This window comes from Lethenteron reissneri, chromosome 44 (genome assembly GCF_015708825.2).
Source record: "Lethenteron reissneri isolate LAM-NWPU_2019-01 chromosome 44, ASM1570882v1, whole genome shotgun sequence".
NCBI classification, from domain to species: Eukaryota; Metazoa; Chordata; class Hyperoartia; order Petromyzontiformes; family Petromyzontidae; genus Lethenteron; species Lethenteron reissneri.
The window spans coordinates 10302308-10323815 of record NC_083822.1 but is presented as its reverse complement, the minus strand read 5'-3'; the positions used below and the strand labels follow the sequence as shown (position 1 = coordinate 10323815).

Sequence of the window (21508 nt, the reverse complement as noted above, 5' to 3'; positions counted from 1 at the left end):
TCTCCTGGCACCTCCTCGAGACCCACGGGAAAAATGTTGTACGGTGAGCCACCAACCCTCACCTCCACAGTGCTGGAGGAGAGAAATGTGCCACCACCGCAGCCTGGCACTGCTCGTTGGAGCAGGGATGCAGATTGATTTTGATGACCCCGTGATTGATGACTCCGTGGATTTTGATGACCTCCGTGAGTTTACTCGGGGGTCACGTTTCATCCGCAATGCCCCGATGCGTAATTTCTGTTGGGTCCATCTGAGTTGGTGACCCAAAAAATAATCCCACATCCGGCACACCACAACCATCATGCCTGTCACTATGGCCGTGGCAATCTCCCAGCAAACCCTGAAATATTTCTACAACCGGCACACCACATCCAGTATACATCTCGCTGTGGTGGTGGTGGTGGTGGTGGTGGCTACGCTTGACCGGGTTTTTGAAGCCATACCTGCTGTGCTCTTGCTCCGTGTCCTTCACTGCGGGGGTCACGTGCTGGCACTGTCTCCTCCTCCTCCTCGCCACGAGCACCGCCAGGGTGGCCACGGCGGCCGCCAGGGCCGCGGCGACCCCCAGGGCGACCCCGGCCACTCGGCCCAGGCCGTGACTCTCGGCCGTCACCTTCTCGTCGCAGTGCCGCCCCACAAACCAAAAATCCTCACCCACGGGGCACCTGGTGCCGCGCCACGGGCGGAGATAGAGAGAGGGGGGGGGGGAGGGTGAGGTTCGACGTTTCGGAGGTTTTGCCTTAAGTAGGGGCAAGCGCTCGTCGGGGGATCTTTAACGTCCACTGATTAGCACGGTTGGCTACGTACGGTGCGAAAGAAGTTCAACATGCACGCGTATGTGTGCGTGGGCAATGTGTGTGCGTGCAGTGCGGCGAGCGAGCGAGCTGGGCCAAAGAGGCGCCCGTACCTACCGGCACGCGGGTCCCTCCGGAGGCCGGTGGCTGCAGACGCCGTCGTTGAGGCAGAACCCCGCGTGGCAGCGCGAGGAGCAGACGGGCGCACGGCCGCGGCGCGTGGGCTCTGCGCACGCGAAGCCGGCGGCGCACACGAACGCGCGGCCGCACAGCGCGGCCCGCCGCTCTGCGCGTCGCAATCCGTTCACATTCGTCACTCGCATTCGTCGATCTTGTTTGACCCCTCTCCCCCAACCCCTAATTGTTGTCGAGCCTTGGCAGACTGGAGGTGTGGCCAGCTTCGCGCCCACTCGCCGTCGTCTGCCCAATCAATCCCCCCCTCACCCCCCCCCCCCCCCCCCCCCCGTGGCGGTGCTTACACGACGCACCACCGGCCTGGGCTCACGACCGGTTCGAGACATTTTGTCAGCGGATTTGTTGGCCAAGTGTGGGAAGTGAACTCGGGTCGCCCCCGCGCTCTTAGGGCAGTAACACGCACGGACACAAAGGCAAAGATCACCCGTATAGCCTTGACAGAGTGTTCGGGCAAGTGCTGTTAGCGCTACACACACAAAGATCCCCCGTATAGCCTTGACAGATTGTAGGGGCAAGTGTTTTTAGCGAGCGCCTATGAAGGCCAGAACGACACACGTGGGAATGGGCGGCCAGCACCACGCCCGGCCGCCTTTGTCTCCCTAGTGGCTGTTTACACACCGCACCACATACTCATTTGAACACACACACGAACATACGAACACACACACACTCACGAACACCACACGAACACACACGCAATGACGAACACACACACGCACACGAACACACAAACACCACACACACACACGAACACACACACACACACGAACACCACACACACACACGAACACACACACACGAACACCACACACACACACGAACACCTCACACACACACGAACACACACACACGAATACACACACACGAACACACACACTGACGAACACACACAATGACGAACACACACACACGAACACCACACACACACACGAACACCTCACCCACACACGAACACACACACACGAACACACACACACGAACACACACAATGACGAACACACACAATGACGAACACACACACACGAACACACACACACGAACACACACACACGAACACCACACACACACACGAATACACACACACGAACACACACAATGACGAACACACACACACACGAACACACACACACGAACACACACACACGAACACCACACACACACACACGAACACACACGAATACACACACACGAACACACACACAATGACGAACACACACACACACACGAACACACACTCACACACACGAACATACACACACACGAACACAACACACACACAAACACACACAACATACACACACTCACAAACACACACACACACTCACGAACACACACTCACGAACACACACACACGAACACACACTCACGAACACACACACACGAACACACACGAACACACGCGAACACACACACGTACACACGAACACACATACACACTCACGAACACACACGAACACAAACACAACACACACACACGCAGATCACATATCCGACGCACCGTCGAGGACGACCTCCACGACCCGGGCGCCGCTCACGAAGACCCCGTCCGCCAGCGCGTCTTGGAGGCCGCTGGCGCGCACCACCTCGGACAGGTCCCAGAGGTGGTGGCGGATCGGTGCGGCCAGGAACACGACGGCCGTGTCCACGATGGTGCTGCCGTTCCTGTGCCCACACGCCGGCACAAAGACAAAGATCCCACCACCGGTATAGTCCTTCGACGGGCTGTTGGGGCAAGTGCTGCCGGCGAGCGCCTCCGTCTCCCCAGTGCGGCGCTGATTTCTTTACACACCGCTCCGGGTGCTCATTTCAGGCTAAGTCGACCTACGCGGGGACCCAGGACCGGTTCAGATATTCGCCGTGAGCGGGAATCGGACTCGGGTCGCCGGATTCGTAGCCACCACTCGCCACACACACGCACACGTGTGTGCGTTTGAGCAGCTACTCTGGATGCCTCTTACTCCTTCAACTACTATTTGTTTTTTTATTTTACCAGGTAAGGCCCACTGAGCGGTGTAGATCTTTCTTGAGAAGCGACCTGACCATCACAAATGACAGCTCAACGAAGTGGCTCATCATCGTGTGGACATTTATAGCAGCCAAATACTCTTAAGCGCATTTTGATTCTAAGTGTGGAGGGGGAAACCGGAGGACCCGGAGAAAATTCCACGCGGCCACACGGAGAACATGCAAACTTCAAATATACAGCAGCAGGCGTCAGGGTCGGGATCGAACCCACGACACACTGTATACCAGGTAAAATAGTTAACATCACGTGGGCGATTGGTTGCGCAACTTTAATGATCGCCCGGAATTGTGGCTGGCGAATGCGCGGCACGTGATGAAAGGCGTCCCACCAAATCTCCGCGCAGACCGCTGTTCGAACGTCGAGTCTGTGGTGAGTGAGCTGACACCATCATCGACTCGCTACACTTGAGAGGCCGGGCTTTATCACAGCAAACCTGTCAACACCTCATCAGTGCCCTATCTTATAACGGACCAGTTCAGATCGTATTGCTCACCCCGTGCCCCTTTATAAATATCAACGTTCATCCTACAAAGTCCCATCACATGGGAGAAACACAAACAAATAGACACACAATTTATTTTTGCCCGTATTGAAACGGCTGTACGCCGCATGGACCTGAAAACTCACTTTCCCTGTCCAAGAATACGGGGTAAACCGTATTTACGCGATCTAACCCCCAAAAACCTATAATGTGGATGACATTGGTCGCGAAAGCCGACGTGTTAAACCGTATGCGTTGACAGGTATGTCATCGACGACTGAAACTTTGATTCGAACTTCAGGATCTGGGCGGTGTGCCCCCTCTGAACTGTTGACCTCTGAGGCTCTGAGCCACTCGGCCACTTTAAGAGCTAGGGTGTTGTTGTTTTTCCAAGGAGAGAGAAGGACATCGATTTGCTGATCGATAATCACCGTATTCTCTTGATGATGAGGTCTTGGAATCCGGAGACCTTCCAAAAAAACGGATCGATCTGCGAACGACAGCGTCCCGACGTTTGTGAAACCGACGTTGTGGCTCAGATCGGCACGGCGAAACATCGGCACCACGAGCACGTGAATGAGAATGCCGTCAGAAGTAGGACATCGCCAAGATTCCTTTTTAAAACATTGCATTTCGTGGTTTCATTAACAGCGGCCATTTGTCAGCGTTGAGATCCAATGCTGGATGATGGAGGCCTCTCCCCACGCCGTGTTGGAGGTTATTTGGCTTTACTTCACCACGTTGGTCAGTACGGATTGGTGAAGGGGGGGGGGGGGGCGTTCAGAACCCGTTCAGTTAATTCGCGACCGCTATTGGCCGTGACCGGGAGACGAACTGTTAAGGTCGCTGGTTTTGGTAGCGCAGTGCGATGACCACCGTCCCACCGCTCCAAACCGTGGGCGGGGTAGAAACGGCCAATGTTGAATGTACCTTAAATATGTTGACACTTCTATCGCACCGTACGTAGCCAACCGTGCTAATCGGAGGTGCCATTAGCACGGTTGGTTATGTACTCTACAGCGCTGTGCGCTCTGCAGTGTAGAACAGCTGGGAGGGCAATGTGGAGCAGCTGTGATGACAATGTGGAACAGCTGGGAGGGCCATGTGGAACAGCTGGGAGGGCGATGTGGAACAGCTGGGAGAGCCATGTGGAACAGCTGGGAGGGCCATGTGGAACAGCTGGGAGGGCGATGTGGAGCAGCTGTGATGACAATGTGGAACAGCTGGGAGGGCCATGTGGAACAGCTGGGAGGGCGATGTGGAACAGCTGGGAGGGCGATGTGGAACAGCTGGGAGGGCCATGTGGAACAGCTGGGAGGGCGATGTGGAACAGCTGGGAGGGCGATGTGGAACAGCTGGGAGGGCGATGTGGAACAGCTGGGAGGGCGATGTGGAACAGCTGAGAGGGCGATGTGGGACAGCTGGGAGGGCGATGTGGAACAGCGCGTTGTTCGTCACCCCAAAACGGCGGCGGGGACTCACGGTCTCGTGAAAGTTCTCCACCAGAGCTCGGCGCTGGGGCGACGCCGGGTCGAGCAGAGCGACGCTGAACACCAAGTCGATGCGCAGAGACAGCGACACGTGGATCCTGGTACCTCCTGCGGCAGCAACCGAACGCGACCGTCGCGTCGTCATCATCATCATCGTTGTCGTCATCATCATCATTGTCGTGATTATCATCATCGTCGTTGTCGTCATCATCATCGCTGTCGTCATCGTCATTGTCGTCGTCATCATCGCTGTCGTCATCATCATCGATGTTGTCATCGTCGTCATCATCATCATCGCTGTGATCATCGACGCGCACGACTGCGTGGACAAGAAGTTGTTGCCGGCTGGACGGTGCCAGCGCGCTGGGGAACTTGCAGGGCCGGGTCGCTGAGCACGCCGCTAGGACGAGGGGGAACTACAATCGACAAACCCCCGCTGTTGTTTATTGCCCACCGATGCCGGCAACTTTTGTCGGAGCGGCGCCGTGCAGCTGTCCCTCGTGGCTGTCCGGTCGTGCGCATCTGCCGTTCCGCGTCATCTCGTGTTGTTGTTCAGCGTGGCGGTGGCGGTGGTGGCGGTGTTGTGGTCATTTCAACTCCACGTCGCGCCCAAAATACACGACGACACGTCGGAGTGATATTCTCATTTTGACATAAAAAAAAAAAAATTCTGAGCCCGGCTCCGCCGCCAAGGTCGGTCGGTCGGTACCTTTGAAGACCGGCGGTCGATCCTCGGCCACGACGACGGACGGGTTCAGCTCGCGCCTCCCGTGGCCCCGGGCCGCTGTCGCCGTCTCGCCGGAGGTGGCGGCGGCGGCCGCAGTGGCGGTGGCCGACGTCGTGACCCCGCGGTGGGGTGACCCCTTCGGCTCGCCTCTGCCGGGGAACATCCTCGGCATGGTGGTGGTTGTGGTGGTGGTAGTGGTGGTTGTGGTTGTTGTTGTGACGCGGGCCGAGCGGGGACGTGGTGGCCTCGGCTGTGCGGTCCGAGTCGGTGAGGCTCGTGTCGCATGCTCTGCAGATCGCGATCCTCCTGCTGCTGCTGTTGCTACTGCTGCTGCTTCTGTTGCTGCTGCTGCCTCTGCTGCTGCTTCTGTTGCTGCTTCTGCTGCTGCTGACTCTGTTGCTGCTGCTGCTGCTGACTCTGTTGGTTCTGTTGTTGCTGCTGCTGTTGCTGATGTTGCTGTTGCTGCTGCTGCTGTTGCTGCTGTTGCTGTTGCTGCTGCTTCTGCTGCTGCTGCTGTTGCTGCTGCTTCTGTTGCTACTGTTGTTGTTGCTTCTGTTGTTGCTGCTTCTGTTGTTCCTGCTTCTGTTGCTACTGCTTTTGTTGCTGCTACTGCTTCTGCTGCTACTGCTGCTGCTTCTGTTGTTCCTGCTTTTGTTGCTACTGCTGCTGTTGCTGCTGCTGCTGTTGTTGTTGCTGCTTCTGTTGCTACTGCTTCTGTTGCTACTGCTGCTGCTTCTGTTGCTACTGTTGCTGCTTCTGTTGCTACTGCTTCTGTTGCTGCTGTTGCTGCTGCTTCTGTTGCTACTGCTTCTGTTGCTACTGCTTCTGTTGCTACTGCTGCTGCTTCTGTTGTTGCTGCTGCTGTTGCTGCTGCTTCTGTTGTTGCTGCTGCTGCTTCTGTTGCTGCTGTTGCTGCTGCTTCTGCTGCTACTGCTTCTGTTGCTGCTGCTTCTGTTGTTGCTGCTGCTGCTTCTGTTGCTACTGCTGCTGCTTCTGTTGCTGCTGCTGCTGTGCTGCTGCTTGTGCTGCTGCTTCTGTTGCTGCTGCTTCTGTTGTTGCTGCTGCTTCTGTTGCTGCTTCTGTTGCTGCTGCTTCTGTTGTTGCTGCTGCTTCTGTTGCTGCTGCTTCTGTTGCTGCTGCTTCTGTTGTTGCTGCTTCTGTTGTTGCTGCTGCTTCTGTTGCTGCTGCTTCTGTTGTTGCTGCTTCCGTTGCTGCTGCTGCTTCCGTTGTTGCTGCTTCTGTTGCTACTGCTGCTGCTTCTGTTGCTATTGCTGCTGCTTCTGTTGTTGCTGCTTCTGTTGCTGCTTCTGTTGTTGCTGCTTCTGTTGCTACTGCTGCTGCTTCTGTTGCTACTGCTGCTGCTTCTGTTGTTGCTGCTTCTGTTGCTGCTGCTGCTTCTGTTGTTGCTGCTTCTGTTGCTACTGCTTCTGTTGTTGCTACTGCTGCTTCTCTTGCTACTGCTTCTGTTGCTACTGCTGCTGCTTCTGTTGTTGCTGCTTCTGTTGCTACTGCTGCTGCTTTTGTTGTTGCTGCTTTTGTTGCTACTGCTACTGCTGCTTCTGTTGTTCCTGCTTCTGTTGCTACTGCTTCTGTTGTTCCTGCTGGTGCTTCTGTTGCTACTGCTTCTGCTTCTGTTGCTTCTGCTTCTGTTGCTACTGCTTCTGTTGCTGCTACTGCTTCTGTTGCTACTGCTTCTGTTGCTACTGCTTCTGCTTCTGTTGCTTCTGTTGCTACTGCTTCTGTTGCTACAAATGGTGCTGCTACTGCTTCTGTTGCTACTGCTTCTGCTTCTGTTGCTACTGCTTCTGTTGCTACAAATGGTGCTGCTACTGCTTCCGTTGCTGCTGCTGGTGCTTCTGTTGCTACTGCTTCTGTTGCTACAAATGGTGCTGCTGTTGCTACTGCTTCTGTTGCTACAAATGGTGCTGCTGTTGCTACTGCTGTTGCTGCTGTTGTTCCTGCTGGTGCTGCGGCTGCTGCGCTTGTGGGAGGCACCGCCTGGCTCCACTGCCCCGCCGGCAGCGCCGCCGCCACGGCGCTGCTGCCCGTCGCGACCTCCTCTGCGGCCCCAGCGGCGGAGAGGGCCGCGAGCGGAGGACCCCGCGTGAGCCAGGGCCAGCGGGCGGCCGTGGGAAGTGTCGTCCGCTCCTCGTCCGGGGAGTCGGCCTCCAACCCCGTGGCCACTTCCGACGTCGCAGACCCCAGCCGCCGCTCCTCAGTGGGCGCGTGTCCGCCCGCGGAAGCCGCGGCCGTATTCGGCGCCGGCGTCGTGGCGAGCGCCGGGCGAGCGCCAGCCGGCGACGGAGGCCCTCTCGAGCGCGGGCTGAGCAGTGATGCTTCTGCTCCCCGCGCCACCGCGGCCACCAGATCCACCGCAGACTCCTCGATTGGCCGAGGCTCTCCCGCGTTCAATTCGTTCCCCACCGCCGTTGCCGGCGCCTGCGAGGTCGACGGTTCGGGGTCAAAAATTCGCCCTGGCGATTTTGCCGAATTCGGGGAGGACGTGCGCGAGGGAGCGCCGCTCGTTACTCCGACGCCGTCCAGAGACCCGGACTCTGCCGACACGGAGTCGTTCACAGCGCGAAACTCACTCCGGGTGTGCTCGGCGGGGCCTGGCTCCTCTGCGGTAACATGCAACCATCGCTCCGCCGAGTACCGATGACTCGCGGTCCTATCGGGCGGCTCGCTGAGCGAATTTGTCGCCGACGTGGCCAACGCGTCGCCCGGGGGGGCCTCTGTTGAACCCTGAGATGGAGACGAATGCGGAGAATGCGTCCCCACGGCTGATGAGGAGGATCGCGTTCGTTCTAGCACCGCCGCAGTATAACGCCCAGGCCCCGAGCGGCTTGTCGACTCCGCCCCAACGCTGCTGCTGCCTTCTCCACCCGGCGCGCGTGGCGCGGCGACGCTCACGGACTCGGCCTGCAGCGCGGGACTCCCGCGCCCTCCCGACAACGCCGCGGCAGAGCGCTCCGACGGCGGAGGGTCACGCGCTCCCCGACCGGACGCCGTGCGCGGGGCCTCGCCGGACTTTTCAGCAGCAGCCACTTGTCGTCCCACCTCCTCCTTCAAAGACCCCGGTTCGTGCTCGTCTCTCGCGGCCACCGCCCGTGTCGCCACCGACTCTCCCGTCGCCGTAGAACTCGAGGGATCGGGCGCACGTGCCGCGTTCACGTTTGTCAGCGCCTCTGCATCGGAGGGCTCTTCTTGCTGCTGCTGCGTGGACCCTGCCCACGTGACGGTCGTTATCGCGGCGCGCGGCACCCATGTGCCCGCGATGCGAGCCGCGGAATTGCGCCACCCCCACGGGGTTCGCACCGTGACGGGCCCTCGGTCATAGTGCGGGGTGGAGTCGCGTTGCTGTGGTGGTGACGGTGTCGGCCTCGTCCCTGCCAGGTTGGTGCTAGGGCTGGCGACGTCACCCACAACTGGGGTCAGCAGGGAGCGTAGCCAGCTAGCAGAGACGCGACTCGTAGGGTCAATCATTCCATTGCTGCCGATTGGACCGCTGCTGCTACTGCTGCTGGTTATGATATTGCTCCTACTCATGGTGCTGCTGCTGATCATGCCACTACTGCTACTCGTGCCGCTGGGAACGCCGCTGCCGCTCCCTTGAGTCGGCGGACTCCGCGCGAGTCTCTCGGGCCGCGCGGTGGAGCCGTCGCGCTCCGCGTCGACTCCATCGCACCGCCCGGCACCGCAGGGCGGCGGAGGCCGCTCCGGGGATGACGCCGCCGCTTCTGCGCCACTGCCCTGCGGCACCGCCACCGCTGAGGCCGCATCTCCGCCGCCACCGCCGCCGTCGCCGTTGCCCGCGATTCCGTCCGGTGCCGCTGGCGTCGTGGTGGCCGTGGGGTGCGCGCTCGACGCTTCCACGGCCCGGTCCCTCTCCGCGTCCCCTGGATCCTCTTCTGTGAGAGAGAAAACATTTGACCAAAGGGTAAAGGTGTAGCCACGGCGATTTTCTTCCGAGCCCCTCCTCTGGTTCCCTGAACAGCACGAGGGCACTGCCACGTGACCACCCTTGCACACTCCACTCACAAACAAGCTGCCACTATCCTGCGAGATGCTCTTCAATACCTCGCCTCGGCACTGTGGTGTTGTTTCATCTTTTAAATCCACATTGACAACTCATTTCTTTAGAGCTTTTTTAGTGTTCCGTTTGTTGTCCTCCCCCCGCAACTCCGATTTTAGCACGGTTGGCTACGTACGGCGCGAATGAAGTTCAACGTAAGTACTGCCCATAGACTAAGACTACATATATAGCTACTACACATGTAGTGATATTAATTAATTTATTTTTATTTCTACGTGACTTTACCGAAAGAACCAAACATTAATTCCCGCAGGCACGAAAGCTCCAAATCAAGTTTGAAACTTACACGAACAGAAAAAAACGAGTTCCGTTACAAGAACAAGACAAATATTCGTCGCGTGTTCCTCCCCGAGGTTTTATATCAGCACGAGCCAGATGTGGAGCAATTGTCTTTATCATGGGCGGCAACACACAGGATCACAAAGCGCCCGAGCGCTCCGCTGATTGCGCGCCGCCCATTATCCAATGTTTACGTGGCTGCGGCCGCCGGCGCAACAATTACACATCGCTTCCTACGCGGAGGAAACAAAAAAAACGAGAGCGGAGGGGGAACACCCTTCCTCGGCGTGCCAACCCCCGGCATGCCGGCTGCCTCGACTCATTGTGCCTTCCATCATCCCCGCAGCGTGCGCACACCCTGGCGGGCACTCCCGGCGGGACACGGGGCGTCGCTCCCCTCTCTCCCTAGATGATGCCGCTGCTGCTGATGCCTCTGCTGCTGATGCCACTGCTGCTACTGCCTCTGCTGCTGCCGCTGCTGCTACTACTGCCGCTGCTGCTACTGCTGCTGCCGCTGCTGCCGCTGCCTCTGCTGCTGATGCCTCTGCTGCTGCCTCTGCTGCTGCCTCTGCTGCTGCTGCCGCTGCTGCCGCTGCTGCTGCCTCTGCTGCTGCCTCTGCTGCTGCTGCTGATGCCACTGCTGCTGCTGCCTCTGCTGCTGCTGCCTCTGCTGCTGCTGCCGCTGCTGCCGCTACTACTGCTGCTGCCTCTGCTGCTGCCACTGCTGCTGATGCCACTGCTGCTGATGCCACTGCTGCTGCTGCCTCTGTTGCTGCTTCTGCTGCTGCTGCCTCTGCTGCTGCTGCCACTGCTGCTGACCCTGTTGCTATTCCTTCCCCTGAATCATCACAGAGTCCAGGCGCCGCGGTAGCCGCCGCCCAGCCGCCTTTGTGCGCGCCGAATGAGTTCGGGGCACGGCGCACGGCAATGAGCCACTCGCGGCAATGAGCCACGCGCGGTGGAATGTGAAGGTCCTGGCAGAGGCTGCTAGGGAGTTCCTAAGTTTCCATTACCACCACCACCACCATCATCATCACCAACACCATCATCACCAACACCACCACCATCATCATTACCACCACCAACACCACCATCATCACCACCAACACCACCACCACCATCATCTCTGCAAACACCACCACCATCACCATCTTCACCACCACCACCATCATCTCTGCAAACACCACCACCACCATCATCATCACTACCAACACCAACATCATTACCACCACCACCACCATCATCATTACCACCACCACCACCACCATCATCTCTGCAAACACCACCATCATCATCATCTCTGCAAACACCATTGCAACTACTATCATCGCTGCTGTTAACACCACTGCCGTGAGCAACTTCAGCACCATCATCATGGATACGAATACTTCCATTACCTTAATCATCATTATCACCACTGCAAACACTATCGCAACCACCATCACCATTCCTGTTAACTCCATCATCATCAAGATCAACACCATCATCGTCACCATCACCACCACCAACAACAACCGGCATTCGCCACTAAGTGACGAAGACGTCACCACGGCACCTGTGCCAGGCTAGGTGCACTTTAAGGCCACGTGACGTGTCGAACGCCCGCTGGCAGGAGGTCACGGGACAGACCCAGGTCGACTGACTGAGATAACTGGCCGAACACCATCACCGCCACAACTCCATCACAATGCGTGTCTCCACCCTGCTAAGAACGTTTCGAGGAAACACGCCAATACTCCTGACAACAGCATCATCAGCCTTGATCTATCCACTGCTTTGCCATCTCTCACAGTCTCACAATGCAGCAATCCCACGAGCTCCCGAACAGGAGGCGCCGCGTCAGCAGAGTGAGGCTTGGCTTCAATCAACTCTGGTCATCTGCCCACCCCGTGCAGGCAAGGACCCTCCCTCCCCCCTTACATCAACGGGGGTCCCATTCACAGGTTTATTATTGTAATAGGGTTTTACCCTTTCAACTGGTACAAAACTGACACCTTTATATAAGGCATCATGTTTGCAATAACCACAACACAAGTAGTCAAAATGCATATCATTATCATCATCAGAGTTGTTTCTTTTTGTTTGCATTTTGACTGCTTGTGTTGTGCTTATTGCAAACATGATGCCTTGTATAAAGGTGTCAGTTTAGTACCAGTTGAAATGGTAAAAACCTATTACTATATTTTGCCACTGGTAAAGGAGGTCTCATAGTGTAAATGCTTACCCCGAGCTCTAAATACTTTGATAGTGCGCTGTCTTTGAGTTGTACGCCTTTTTGCCGTCATCTGGTCCAACACCAATGGAGACTAGGCTCTAAGAAAAGCTGTCTCGGGTGTGGACCAATCAACTTCAAGGACAGTGCATATCATTATCATCATCAGAGTTGTTTCTTTTTGTTTGCATTTTGACTGCTTGTGTTGTGCTTATTGCAAACATGATGCCTTGTATAAAGGTGTCAGTTTTGTACCAGTTGAAAGGGTAAAAACCTATCACTATATTTTGCCACTGGTAAAGGAGATGTCTCAAAGTGAGGTTTATTATTTTGTAAAAAAAGCAAAAATTGAAGTCCCGTCCCACGGTGTCGTGGGCATCGCTGCGACCTCACCGCGACCCCTACCTTGCTCGCACCTGCGGCCGCTCCACCCGCGGCTGCACGAGCAGCGGTACCCCTCGGGCACGGCGCTGCACGTGGCGCCGTGGGCACACGGCTCGTGGCGGCGGCACCAGTCCACGTCCACTACGCCGGGGAGGAGGGGGAGACGGGGAGGGAGATGGGGAGGGAGACGGGGAGGGATGGGGAGGGATGGGGAGGGATGGGGAGGGATGGGGACGGATGGGGAGGGATGGGGAGGGAAGCGGGGAGGGAGACGGGGAGAGATGGGGAGGGATGGGGAGGGAGATGGGGAGGGATGGGGAGGGATGGTGAGGGAAGCGGGGAGGGAGATGGGGAGGGATGGGGAGGGATGGGGAGGGAGACGGGGAGGGAGATGGGGAGGGAGATGGGGAGGAATGGGGAGGGAGATGGGGAGGGAGATGGGGAGGGAGATGGGGAGGGAGATGGGGAGGGAGATGGGTAGGAATGGGGAGGGATCGGGAGGGAAACGGGATGGAGATGGGGAGGGATGGGGAGGGAGATGGGGAGGGAGATGGGGAGGGATGGGGAGGGATGGGGAGGGATGGGGAGGGAGATGGGGAGAGAGATGGGGAGGGAGATGGGGGGGATGGGGAGGGATGGGGAGGGAGATGGGGAGGGATGGGGAGGGATGGGGAGGGATGGGGAGGGATGGGGAGGGAGATGGGGAGGGATGGGGAGGGAGATGGGGAGGAATGGGGAGGGAGATGGGGAGGGAGATGGGGAGGGAGATGGGGAGGGAGATGGGGAGGATGGGGAGGGAGATGGGGAGGGATGGGGAGGGAGATGGGGAGGGATGGGGAGGGAGATGGGGAGGGAGATGGGGAGGGAGATGGGGAGGGAGATGGGGAGGGATGGGGAGGGATGGGGAGGGATGGGGAGGGAGATGGGGAGGGATGGGGAGGGAGATGGGAGGGATGGGGAGGGATGGGGAGGGATGGGGAGGGAGATGGGGAGGGATGGGGAGGGAGATGGGGAGGGATGGGGAGGGATGGGGAGGGAGATGGGGAGGGATGGGGAGGGATGGGGAGGGAGATGGGGAGGGAGATGGGGAGGGATGGGGAGGGATGGGGAGGGAGATGGGGAGGGATGGGGGGAGACGGGAGGATGGGGAGGGATGGGGAGGGATGGGGAGGGAGATGGGGAGGGATGGGGAGGGATGGGAGGGATGGGGAGGGAGATGGGGAGGGATGGGGAGGGAGACGGGGAGGGATGGGGAGGGAAGTGGGGAGGGAGATGGGGAGGGAGATGGGGAGGGAGATGGGGAGGGATGGGGAGGGATGGGGAGGAAGATGGGGAGGGAGATGGGGAGAGAGATGGGGAGGAATGGGGAGGGATCGGGAGGGAAACGGGGATGGAGGCGGGGAGGGGAGGTAAGAGATTGTTACTCATTGTTTTTTTCGGTAAAGTCACGTAGGTAAAAAATAAAATAAAAAATTACTAAAAGTAATAATGGGAATAAAATAAAGATTTTTAATTTAATTTTATTTCTATTATGACTTTTAGTATTTTTTTTAATTTTAGGAATAATAGAAATAAAATAAAGATTTATTATTTTATTTCTATTATTGCTTTTAATAATTTGTAATTTAAATTTTTTTACCTACGTGACTTTACCGAAACAATCTAAGAGTATGAATCCTTGCCGTCACGAAAGCTTCACATCTAGCAAGGTAAGAGAGATTGCTCTGTCGCGGGGAACATTCGGCCAACACCCCGCCAGCCCCAGTTCGCACGGCACCCTTCCCGTCCCCGCGGTTGTGAACACGCGGCATGGCACACAAGGCAGATAGCTCTGTGTTGATGTATGAAAGCAAGTGTGGAGGTATGCAGGTAAGGTACACGTTGATGAATGACAACAGGTTTGTATGGAGGCGTGCAGTAAGATACGTATGTAGCTATCCTAGGAGGTATGTTTGGAAAGGTGCCTCTGACCGAATCCCTCGGAATGCGACCGATCTCACCAGCTGTGGAGGGGCGAGCACGGATAGCTGTTGATTGGCTGCACAGCATGGACAGCAGGTGCTTGTCGACTGCGGGTTCACGCAGTGAGCGGCAGAGCGCAGCTGATGCTCTCCCTACCGTTACCAGTGTGGTGAAGTATGGCCAGATAACCCCAGGACCCGCACAATTGCGGGAGGGAGGCTCTCCTCGTCGAGCGGTGGACGGGTACAGGGGCAGGGACGAGTGCCACTCGCGTGTGTGTGGGGGTGGGGGGGGGGGTTATGGTTTAGCGACGCTCACAACAACGAGCGGAGCGCCGGGTGGCTAAAGCACAGCAAGTTGGCACAGTAGGGGGCACATGTGGTGCATCAGCCAGTCATCTCGGTCATCTCGGTCAGTCGACCCGTGGCACCTGCTGGGTCTGCCTCGTGACCTCCTGCTGGCGGGCGTTCGACACTTCACGTGGCCTCAAGGTGCACATGGCCTGGCACAAGCGTCGTGGTGACGTCACCGCCACTTAGTGGCGAATGGCGGTTGTTGTTGTTATGGTTTAGAGTGGGCCCAAGCTACTGGTGAATTCCCGGGGTTACCGAGAGCACGCACCCGAGAACTTGACCGTGAAGCCGCCGTAGCCCGTCGACTCGTCGCTCTGGAAGGCCACGAGGGTCTGCCCGCGTCCCTCCAGCAGGGCCCCCTCGGCCCCCGCCCTGGGGACCCCCAGCCCCAGCTGGGTGCGGCCGCAGAAGACCCGCTCGGGCTGCCCGCCCGGCTTGAGGGTGAGGCGGTCGTAGGCGCAGCCCGGCTCCTCCTCCACGTCCAGGTAGGTGAGCAGCAACCTCACCTGTGCAAAGCCGAGGCACTGGGGTTCACGTGCCGACAAAGGCAACGATCTCTCCCCTCTCCCAACGTCGTGTAGCCGACGCAGGGTGATGATGGGGCAAGTGGTTTTTCTGTTTGATGAAGGCGCAGCAGTCGGTTCGTGCAGTCATTGGAACACCGGGACGAGATCGTCCAAGCGCGCGCGAGGACGTGATTTAATCGCAGGGCGGCTGAAGTCCGGAGTCGGGTCCGAGTTGTGATTGGTGACCTGGCTGAAGGGCAAGATTCAAGTGTGCTCTGTCGAATCGGGTGAGAACTTTGGGGGACCAAGATAGGGGGTGTGAGAGTGATCTGGGTGTCACCCCCCCCCCCGTACGAGTGGTGGGTTTTCTCCAGCTTCCTAAGTTTCCTCTAACACAGAGTCACAACTCTCACGAACGGAATTGGACAAACACCTCGATAGAACACGGCCCTCCTGGGGATTAAGCGAGGCTCAGTGAGGCTCTACCGGGTAAAGGGCATTTGCCGTGTTTTTGTTTAACGAAGTGAAGTGAAACCGGCGTACGAGTAACTTGCCTCGCCACAACTGTGCCGCACTCTTCAAACGTTCCAACAACCTCCCTCGCAACACGGGGACGCAGCGGCGTCCTGGATCCAATGCTCCGTTGGCTGTGCAGCCACCCACCCACCTCTCGGATCCGCCTCGCAGTCCGAGCTCCAAACCTCCGACAGCCAAATTGTGCCACGTGCAGCCTCCCAATTGAACTACCGAGCAACGAGACTCAACACGCGCTTGGCTTTCGAGATCTGACAAAGTCGGGGCGCATCCGCAGGATGACCAGAACCGACCTCCCCCCTCCCTCCTTAGCCCCTTCCCCCCGGTCGGGTTCCCCTGACGGGGGAGGGATTTGGGGTGGCGGTGAGGCGTGGGCAGGGTGCGCTCACGTACGCGTTCGGAGGGCAGCGCACGGATGAACCAGGTGCAGCGCGCGTTGTCCGGGTAGTTGTGCAGGGAGATGGAGCCGTGAGGCTGCGCGCCGGGGTCGATGGACGCGTCGCACTCCGAGCGAACGCCTTGTCCCAGCAGCCACGCGCGGTGAGACGGGGAGGAGACACGGGGAAGAGACACGCGGAGACACATGGAGACACATGGAGACACATGGAGACTCGGGGAGGAGACACGCAGAGACACATAGAGACATATGGAGGAGACACAGGGAGGACACACGGGGAGGAGACACGCGGAGACACGGGGAGGAGACACGGGGAGACATATAGAGACACGGGGAGGAGACACGGGGAGGAGACACGGGGAGACACGGGGAGACACATAGAGACATATGGAGGGGACACGGGAAGGAAACACGGGGAGGAGACACGTGTAGACACATAGAGACATAGGGAGGAGACACAGGGAGGAGACACGGGGAGGAGACACGGGGAGGAGACACGGGGATGAGACACGGGGAGGAGACACGCGGAGACACATGGATACACATGGAGACACGGGGAGGAGACACGGGGAGGAGACACGCGGAGACACATGGAGACACGGGGAGGAGACACGGGGAGGAGACACGCGGAGACACATGGAGACATATGGAGGAGACACGCAGAGACACATAGAGACATATGGAGGAGACACGCGGAGACACAGGGAGGAGACACGCCGAGACACATGGAGACATAGGGAGGAGACACGGGGAGGAGACACGGGGAGAACAAACGGGGAGGAGACATAGGGATGAGACACGGGGAGGAAACATTCGTCAATGTTGGGCCACACATGGAGACGCCGCCACGCATCGGCACGTGGACGATGCCCGCGCGCCGCGCAGGGCGCCTTGCTGGGAGCAGTCGGCACGGCACGCCGCGTGTTGGACAATCACTCAAAGCCCAAACGCCTCAACCCGCCGAGTGCTCAGATCGATTCCGCTGCAATTTGAATCGCCCGCTCACCTACGGCGATGAACGCGAACGGGAAAGCGTTTTGCGCATCTTGTCAATCGCTCCCCACTCCCATCAGTGCCCCCCCCCCAATGCGTTATGCCCCTCACCCCCACAACATCTGTGTGTGTGTCTCTCTCTCCGTGTCGTTGTTCATGTCCGTCTCTATGTTAGCGTAGCGCATCGGGCACTCTGCGTGTCTCTGTCTGTCTCCTTGACTCTGCGTGTCTCCGTCTGTCTCATTGACTCTGCGTGTCTCTGTCTGTCTCCTTGACTCCGCGTGTCCTCTACGTCTCTCTTTGTGAGCCTACTTCGGTTAAGTCCCAAATGCAACGATCCCTCGTGTAGCCTTTAGCAGGCTGTAGAGAGCAAGTGCTGTTAGCGAGCACCTATGGAGGCAGACACGGCACACGAGGAGGTGGGTGACCGGCACCACGCCGAGCTGCCTTTGTCTGCCCAGTGGCGAAGTTGCTCCCACCTGGGGTGACAACTGGTACCAGTGTCCACCACGACCAGTGTCCACCACGGCCGGTGTCCACCACGACCAGTGTCCACCACGACCAGTGTCCACCACAACCAGTGTCCACCATGGGCAGAGAGCTCAGCGTACATAATTCCACTTCAACAAAAACGATACGAATGGTTTATGTTCCTTTTCATATCCTATTACTTTTTTTGCAAAAAACTATATATTCTATCAAACACGCTATAGCACCCTTTAAATTGCGTTTTTTTTTCTCATAAGAAGCTACCACGACGTCCTTGCTATCATAGATATTTCATGATATACAACGAATGTGCTGAAACACAATCGGGATTGGCATTTTCCACCCGAGATCGTACCGAAAATCCGGACCAATAGCTCAAAAGACCAAATAAACCCGCACGTGTGCCCTGGACGGTAAGTCCATGAGCACAGGCAGGCATTTCACTTGTCGGTACCACTTGAGGTGGCACAACTGCACGTGGTTCCAACTGGCTTTCACGTGACCGATGACAGTAGAATGAACCAATTGAAATTGTCGGGCTAACACGCAATGCCATCTTGGTGGCCACAGTGCACTCGTAGGCCCGCGAGGTGGTGCGTTCGACGCCTGCTTCTGTCTCGTGGACTTCCACCGGCTCTGGGCTCTGAGCCTTGAGTAACAGGTCCCTCGTGGGAGTGAGTGGAAACAAGGGCGGATGCGTGGGGTGTGGGGTGCGGGGAGAGAATTCCTCACTCCTCCTCCTCTCCTCGGGGCGAGCCCTCGTGTAAACACCACCGTGTATCTGTGTCTGTGTGTCTGTGTGATTGTGTATATGTGTCTGTGTGTCTGTGTGTGTATCTGTGCGTGTGTCTGTGTGTGTGTCTTGGAGGTGCTTGTGGGGAGTGGTAGTGTAGCGGTTAGCGCGCTGCGCTATGAACCTGGCGACCCGGGTTCGATTCCCGCTCACGGCCAATACCAGTGACGATTATCTGAATCGGTCCCGGGCCTCCCCTAGGTTGACTCAGCCTCAAATGAGTACCTAATGCGATGTGTAAACATCGCCACTGGAGAGACAAAGGCGGCCGGGCGTGGTGTTGGCCACCCACCCTCTCGTGTGCCGTGTTGACCTTCGCTAACAGCACTTGCCCCTACAGTATGTTAAGGCTATACGGGGAGTCTTTGTCTTTGTCCTGGAGGTGCTAGCTAACAGCATTTCCCCCCTAACAGTCTGTTAATGTCTTCTTGGTTCTTTCGGTAAAGTCACGTAGAAGGGAAATAATAAAATAATAAAAATAAAACATAATAAAATAATTCTCACGACGTTTCGGCCACAACGCAAGCAGCCGTCTTCAGGTGGAGAACAGGTCTGCTTATTTTTATTATTTTATTATTTTCCTTCTACTTGACTTTACCGAAAGAACCAAGAAGATGAATCCTTGCAGTCACGAAAGCTTTAAATCGAAATAAAGTCTGTTAATGCTATACTGGGGGGGGGGGGGGGGGGGGGGGGTGGGGGGAACTTTGTCTTTGCCTTGGATCCGTTCTGACATCCGTCGATGTCGCGCTCCGCGAAGAGCCGCACGTGAACATCGACGCGACGAACGCCCCAGGGGTCACATCGAGCCGGCGCCGTGAGTTCAACTCCCCCCCCCACACCGGCCACGGCTGTCGTCAGGAGGGCGAGCGATGATCCAAACCGGTCTCGGGAACACACCCTCCCACCCCCTCTCCTTCGCAGTGACCAGCGGGGTGAAGTATGGTCAAACAACTGCCATGACCTGCACGGCGTGGGAATGCCTTGATCCAGGAATGTAGGGACGAAGGGCTGGACCGTTATCGTTTAAGTTGTTGACTTTTGAATACAGATGTCAATAACAACAACAGCAATGATCGGAGCCTCGGTAACAAAGACTGAGATCTTCCGTATCCCCTCGTGTGCACTGCTGGGGCAAAGTGCTGTCAGCCAACACCTAATGAATTAGTAAGGCCGGCGAGCACAGTAAAGGGGTCCTTGCCTGCACTGCGCTCAGCCGCCCTCAGCGCAGATATTTACACTCCGCAGCAGATACCTATTAAGGCTGAGTCGACCTAGGTGAAGCCCGGTTCAGGTAGGAATCACTCCCCGAACGATTGTTAGTCGTGGCCGGGAACTGAGCTCAGTCCGCTAGCCGGATTCGTTTCGCAGTGCGCTTACCACTGCGCCACCGCTCCCCTACAGTCTGTAAGACAAAGACCAAGTTCGCCCGTGTCGTCTTAACAAACTGAAGGTCGGAACGGCGCACGAGGTGGTGGGTAGCCAGCACATCGCCCGGGCGTTTGTGTCTCTCCAATATGCGATGTTTGGCCTAACTGCACGTCTGTAAAAATAGAGCGTTTTAGCTCATTGGATTCCTCCAGTGTAAATATAAATATATAAAACCATCCTGCTTCTGGTTGATAATCCCTGAACAGCACCGAGCGCTGCCACGTGACCACCCTTGCACACTCCACTCACAAAACAAGCTGCCACTATCCTGCGAGATGCCTCTTCAATACCTCGCCTCGACACTGTGGATGTTGTTTCATCTTTTAAATCCACACTGACAACTCGTTTTTTTTAAACATTTCATTTAAGACGTTTCTTGTTCACGTTTTTGTTTGTTGCGGTTGCACCCGATTCAAGAGGCGAACGGCTCACAGGGCTGTACCTAATGAATTAAACTGAAAGAAACATTCTTTAGAACTGCTGCTTTTTTTTAGTGTTCCGTTTGTTGTCCTTCTCCCGCGACTCCGATTTCAGCACGGTTGGCTACGTACGGCGCGAATGAAGTTCTACGTGCATCTCAAGTCAGTCGCGAAATCATTTAAACCGCGGCTCGTGGCAAAATCAATTAGCACGCGGCGTCCGCGTTGGGAGAAGACAACCGCGCGTCACGGGTTTGTGTTTTGAACCCAGCAGGTAGAAGGACGCCTCTCGACAATAACAACAACAATAACAACAACAATAACAACAACAATAACAACAACAACGACACAGGGTGCCTGCCAATCTATAACCAGTGTCTCGCGGGCCCCACTCGGCAGGCTGACGAGACGTTGATGGGCGGTCCAGATGTTTGCTTGTGGAAAACGGAGGCTGCTTTGCTCGATGATACTGCTCTCGAAAGCCAACCGATCGATCGATCAATCAATCGCTCACCCGGCTGATGGACGATTCACCAACAGTAGCTGCAGAGATAAGAGTCTTCGGGAAAGTCTCTCCATCACCCTTGCGGTCGATGGCCCCCCCAACATTCACTCCTATCTCATCCACATCCACACAGAGGGGACCCCCCCCCGCGACGCGAGGTGCCCTCACCTTCTCTGTGGGCGCACGCGAGCAGAGCGAGCAGCAGCGCCGAGATCCGCGCTGCCATGGTGATCTCTCCTCTCTCTCTCCTCTCTCTTCTCTCCCTCGTCAACTCTCGGCCACTCTAACCGATTACACCCTCCTCACGCTCTCCACTCTCCCGTCTCTCTACAACCACCACCCCCCCTCCTCTCTGCGCTCTCCACGGCACAGAGCGAGGTGGGGATGTGTGTGCGTGTGCGTGGGACCACGAGCCCGCGCGTGTGGCGACACCTCGCCTCTC

At 57.1% G+C, this 21508-nt stretch overlaps 2 protein-coding genes across 4 annotated transcripts in view; both read right to left on the bottom strand.

Annotated features, from left to right (window-relative positions):
- LOC133353613 (interphotoreceptor matrix proteoglycan 2-like) overlaps positions 1-6633 on the bottom strand; it is a 22324-nt gene extending 15691 nt beyond the window's left edge. For 2 of the 3 annotated variants that reach the window (XM_061569992.1, XM_061569993.1), the window contains exons 1-6: positions 5696-6633; positions 4979-5094; positions 3928-3986; positions 2488-2651; positions 912-1080; positions 444-665 (exon numbers count right to left, since the gene is read on the bottom strand). In XM_061569992.1, coding sequence (XP_061425976.1) covers positions 444-665; positions 912-1080; positions 2488-2651; positions 3928-3986; positions 4979-5094; positions 5696-5885 — 920 coding nt within the window. In that variant the 5' untranslated portion in view covers positions 5886-6633. Of the gene's footprint in view, positions 1-443; positions 666-911; positions 1081-2487; positions 2652-3927; positions 3987-4978 lie in introns of all 3 variants that reach the window. The other variant, XM_061569994.1, reaches the window with a different exon arrangement.
- LOC133353454 (mucin-5B-like) lies at positions 6335-21508 on the bottom strand. Its single transcript, XM_061569719.1, has 6 exons — positions 21235-21508; positions 16433-16557; positions 15268-15505; positions 12706-12825; positions 6806-9624; positions 6335-6358 (listed from the first exon to the last, which is right to left on the bottom strand). Exons 1-6 carry the CDS (start codon positions 21290-21292, stop codon positions 6335-6337), a joined length of 3384 nt encoding a protein of 1127 aa, XP_061425703.1. The 5' UTR covers positions 21293-21508.

Excerpts from the sequence above, each read along its gene's own strand:
- LOC133353454 (XM_061569719.1), bottom strand. The coding sequence starts at position 21,292 with ATGGCAGCGCGGATCTCGGCGCTGCTGCTCGCTCTGCTCGCGTGCGCC. Across the intron at positions 16,558-21,234 it reads CGCGTGCGCCCACAGAGAAG|GCGTTCGCTCGGAGTGCGAC; the intron begins GTGAGGGCACCT and ends TGCTGGGACAAG. Across the intron at positions 9,625-12,705 it reads CGGCCGCAGGTGCGAGCAAG|AAGAGGATCCAGGGGACGCG; the intron begins GTAGGGGTCGCG and ends TCTCTCTCACAG.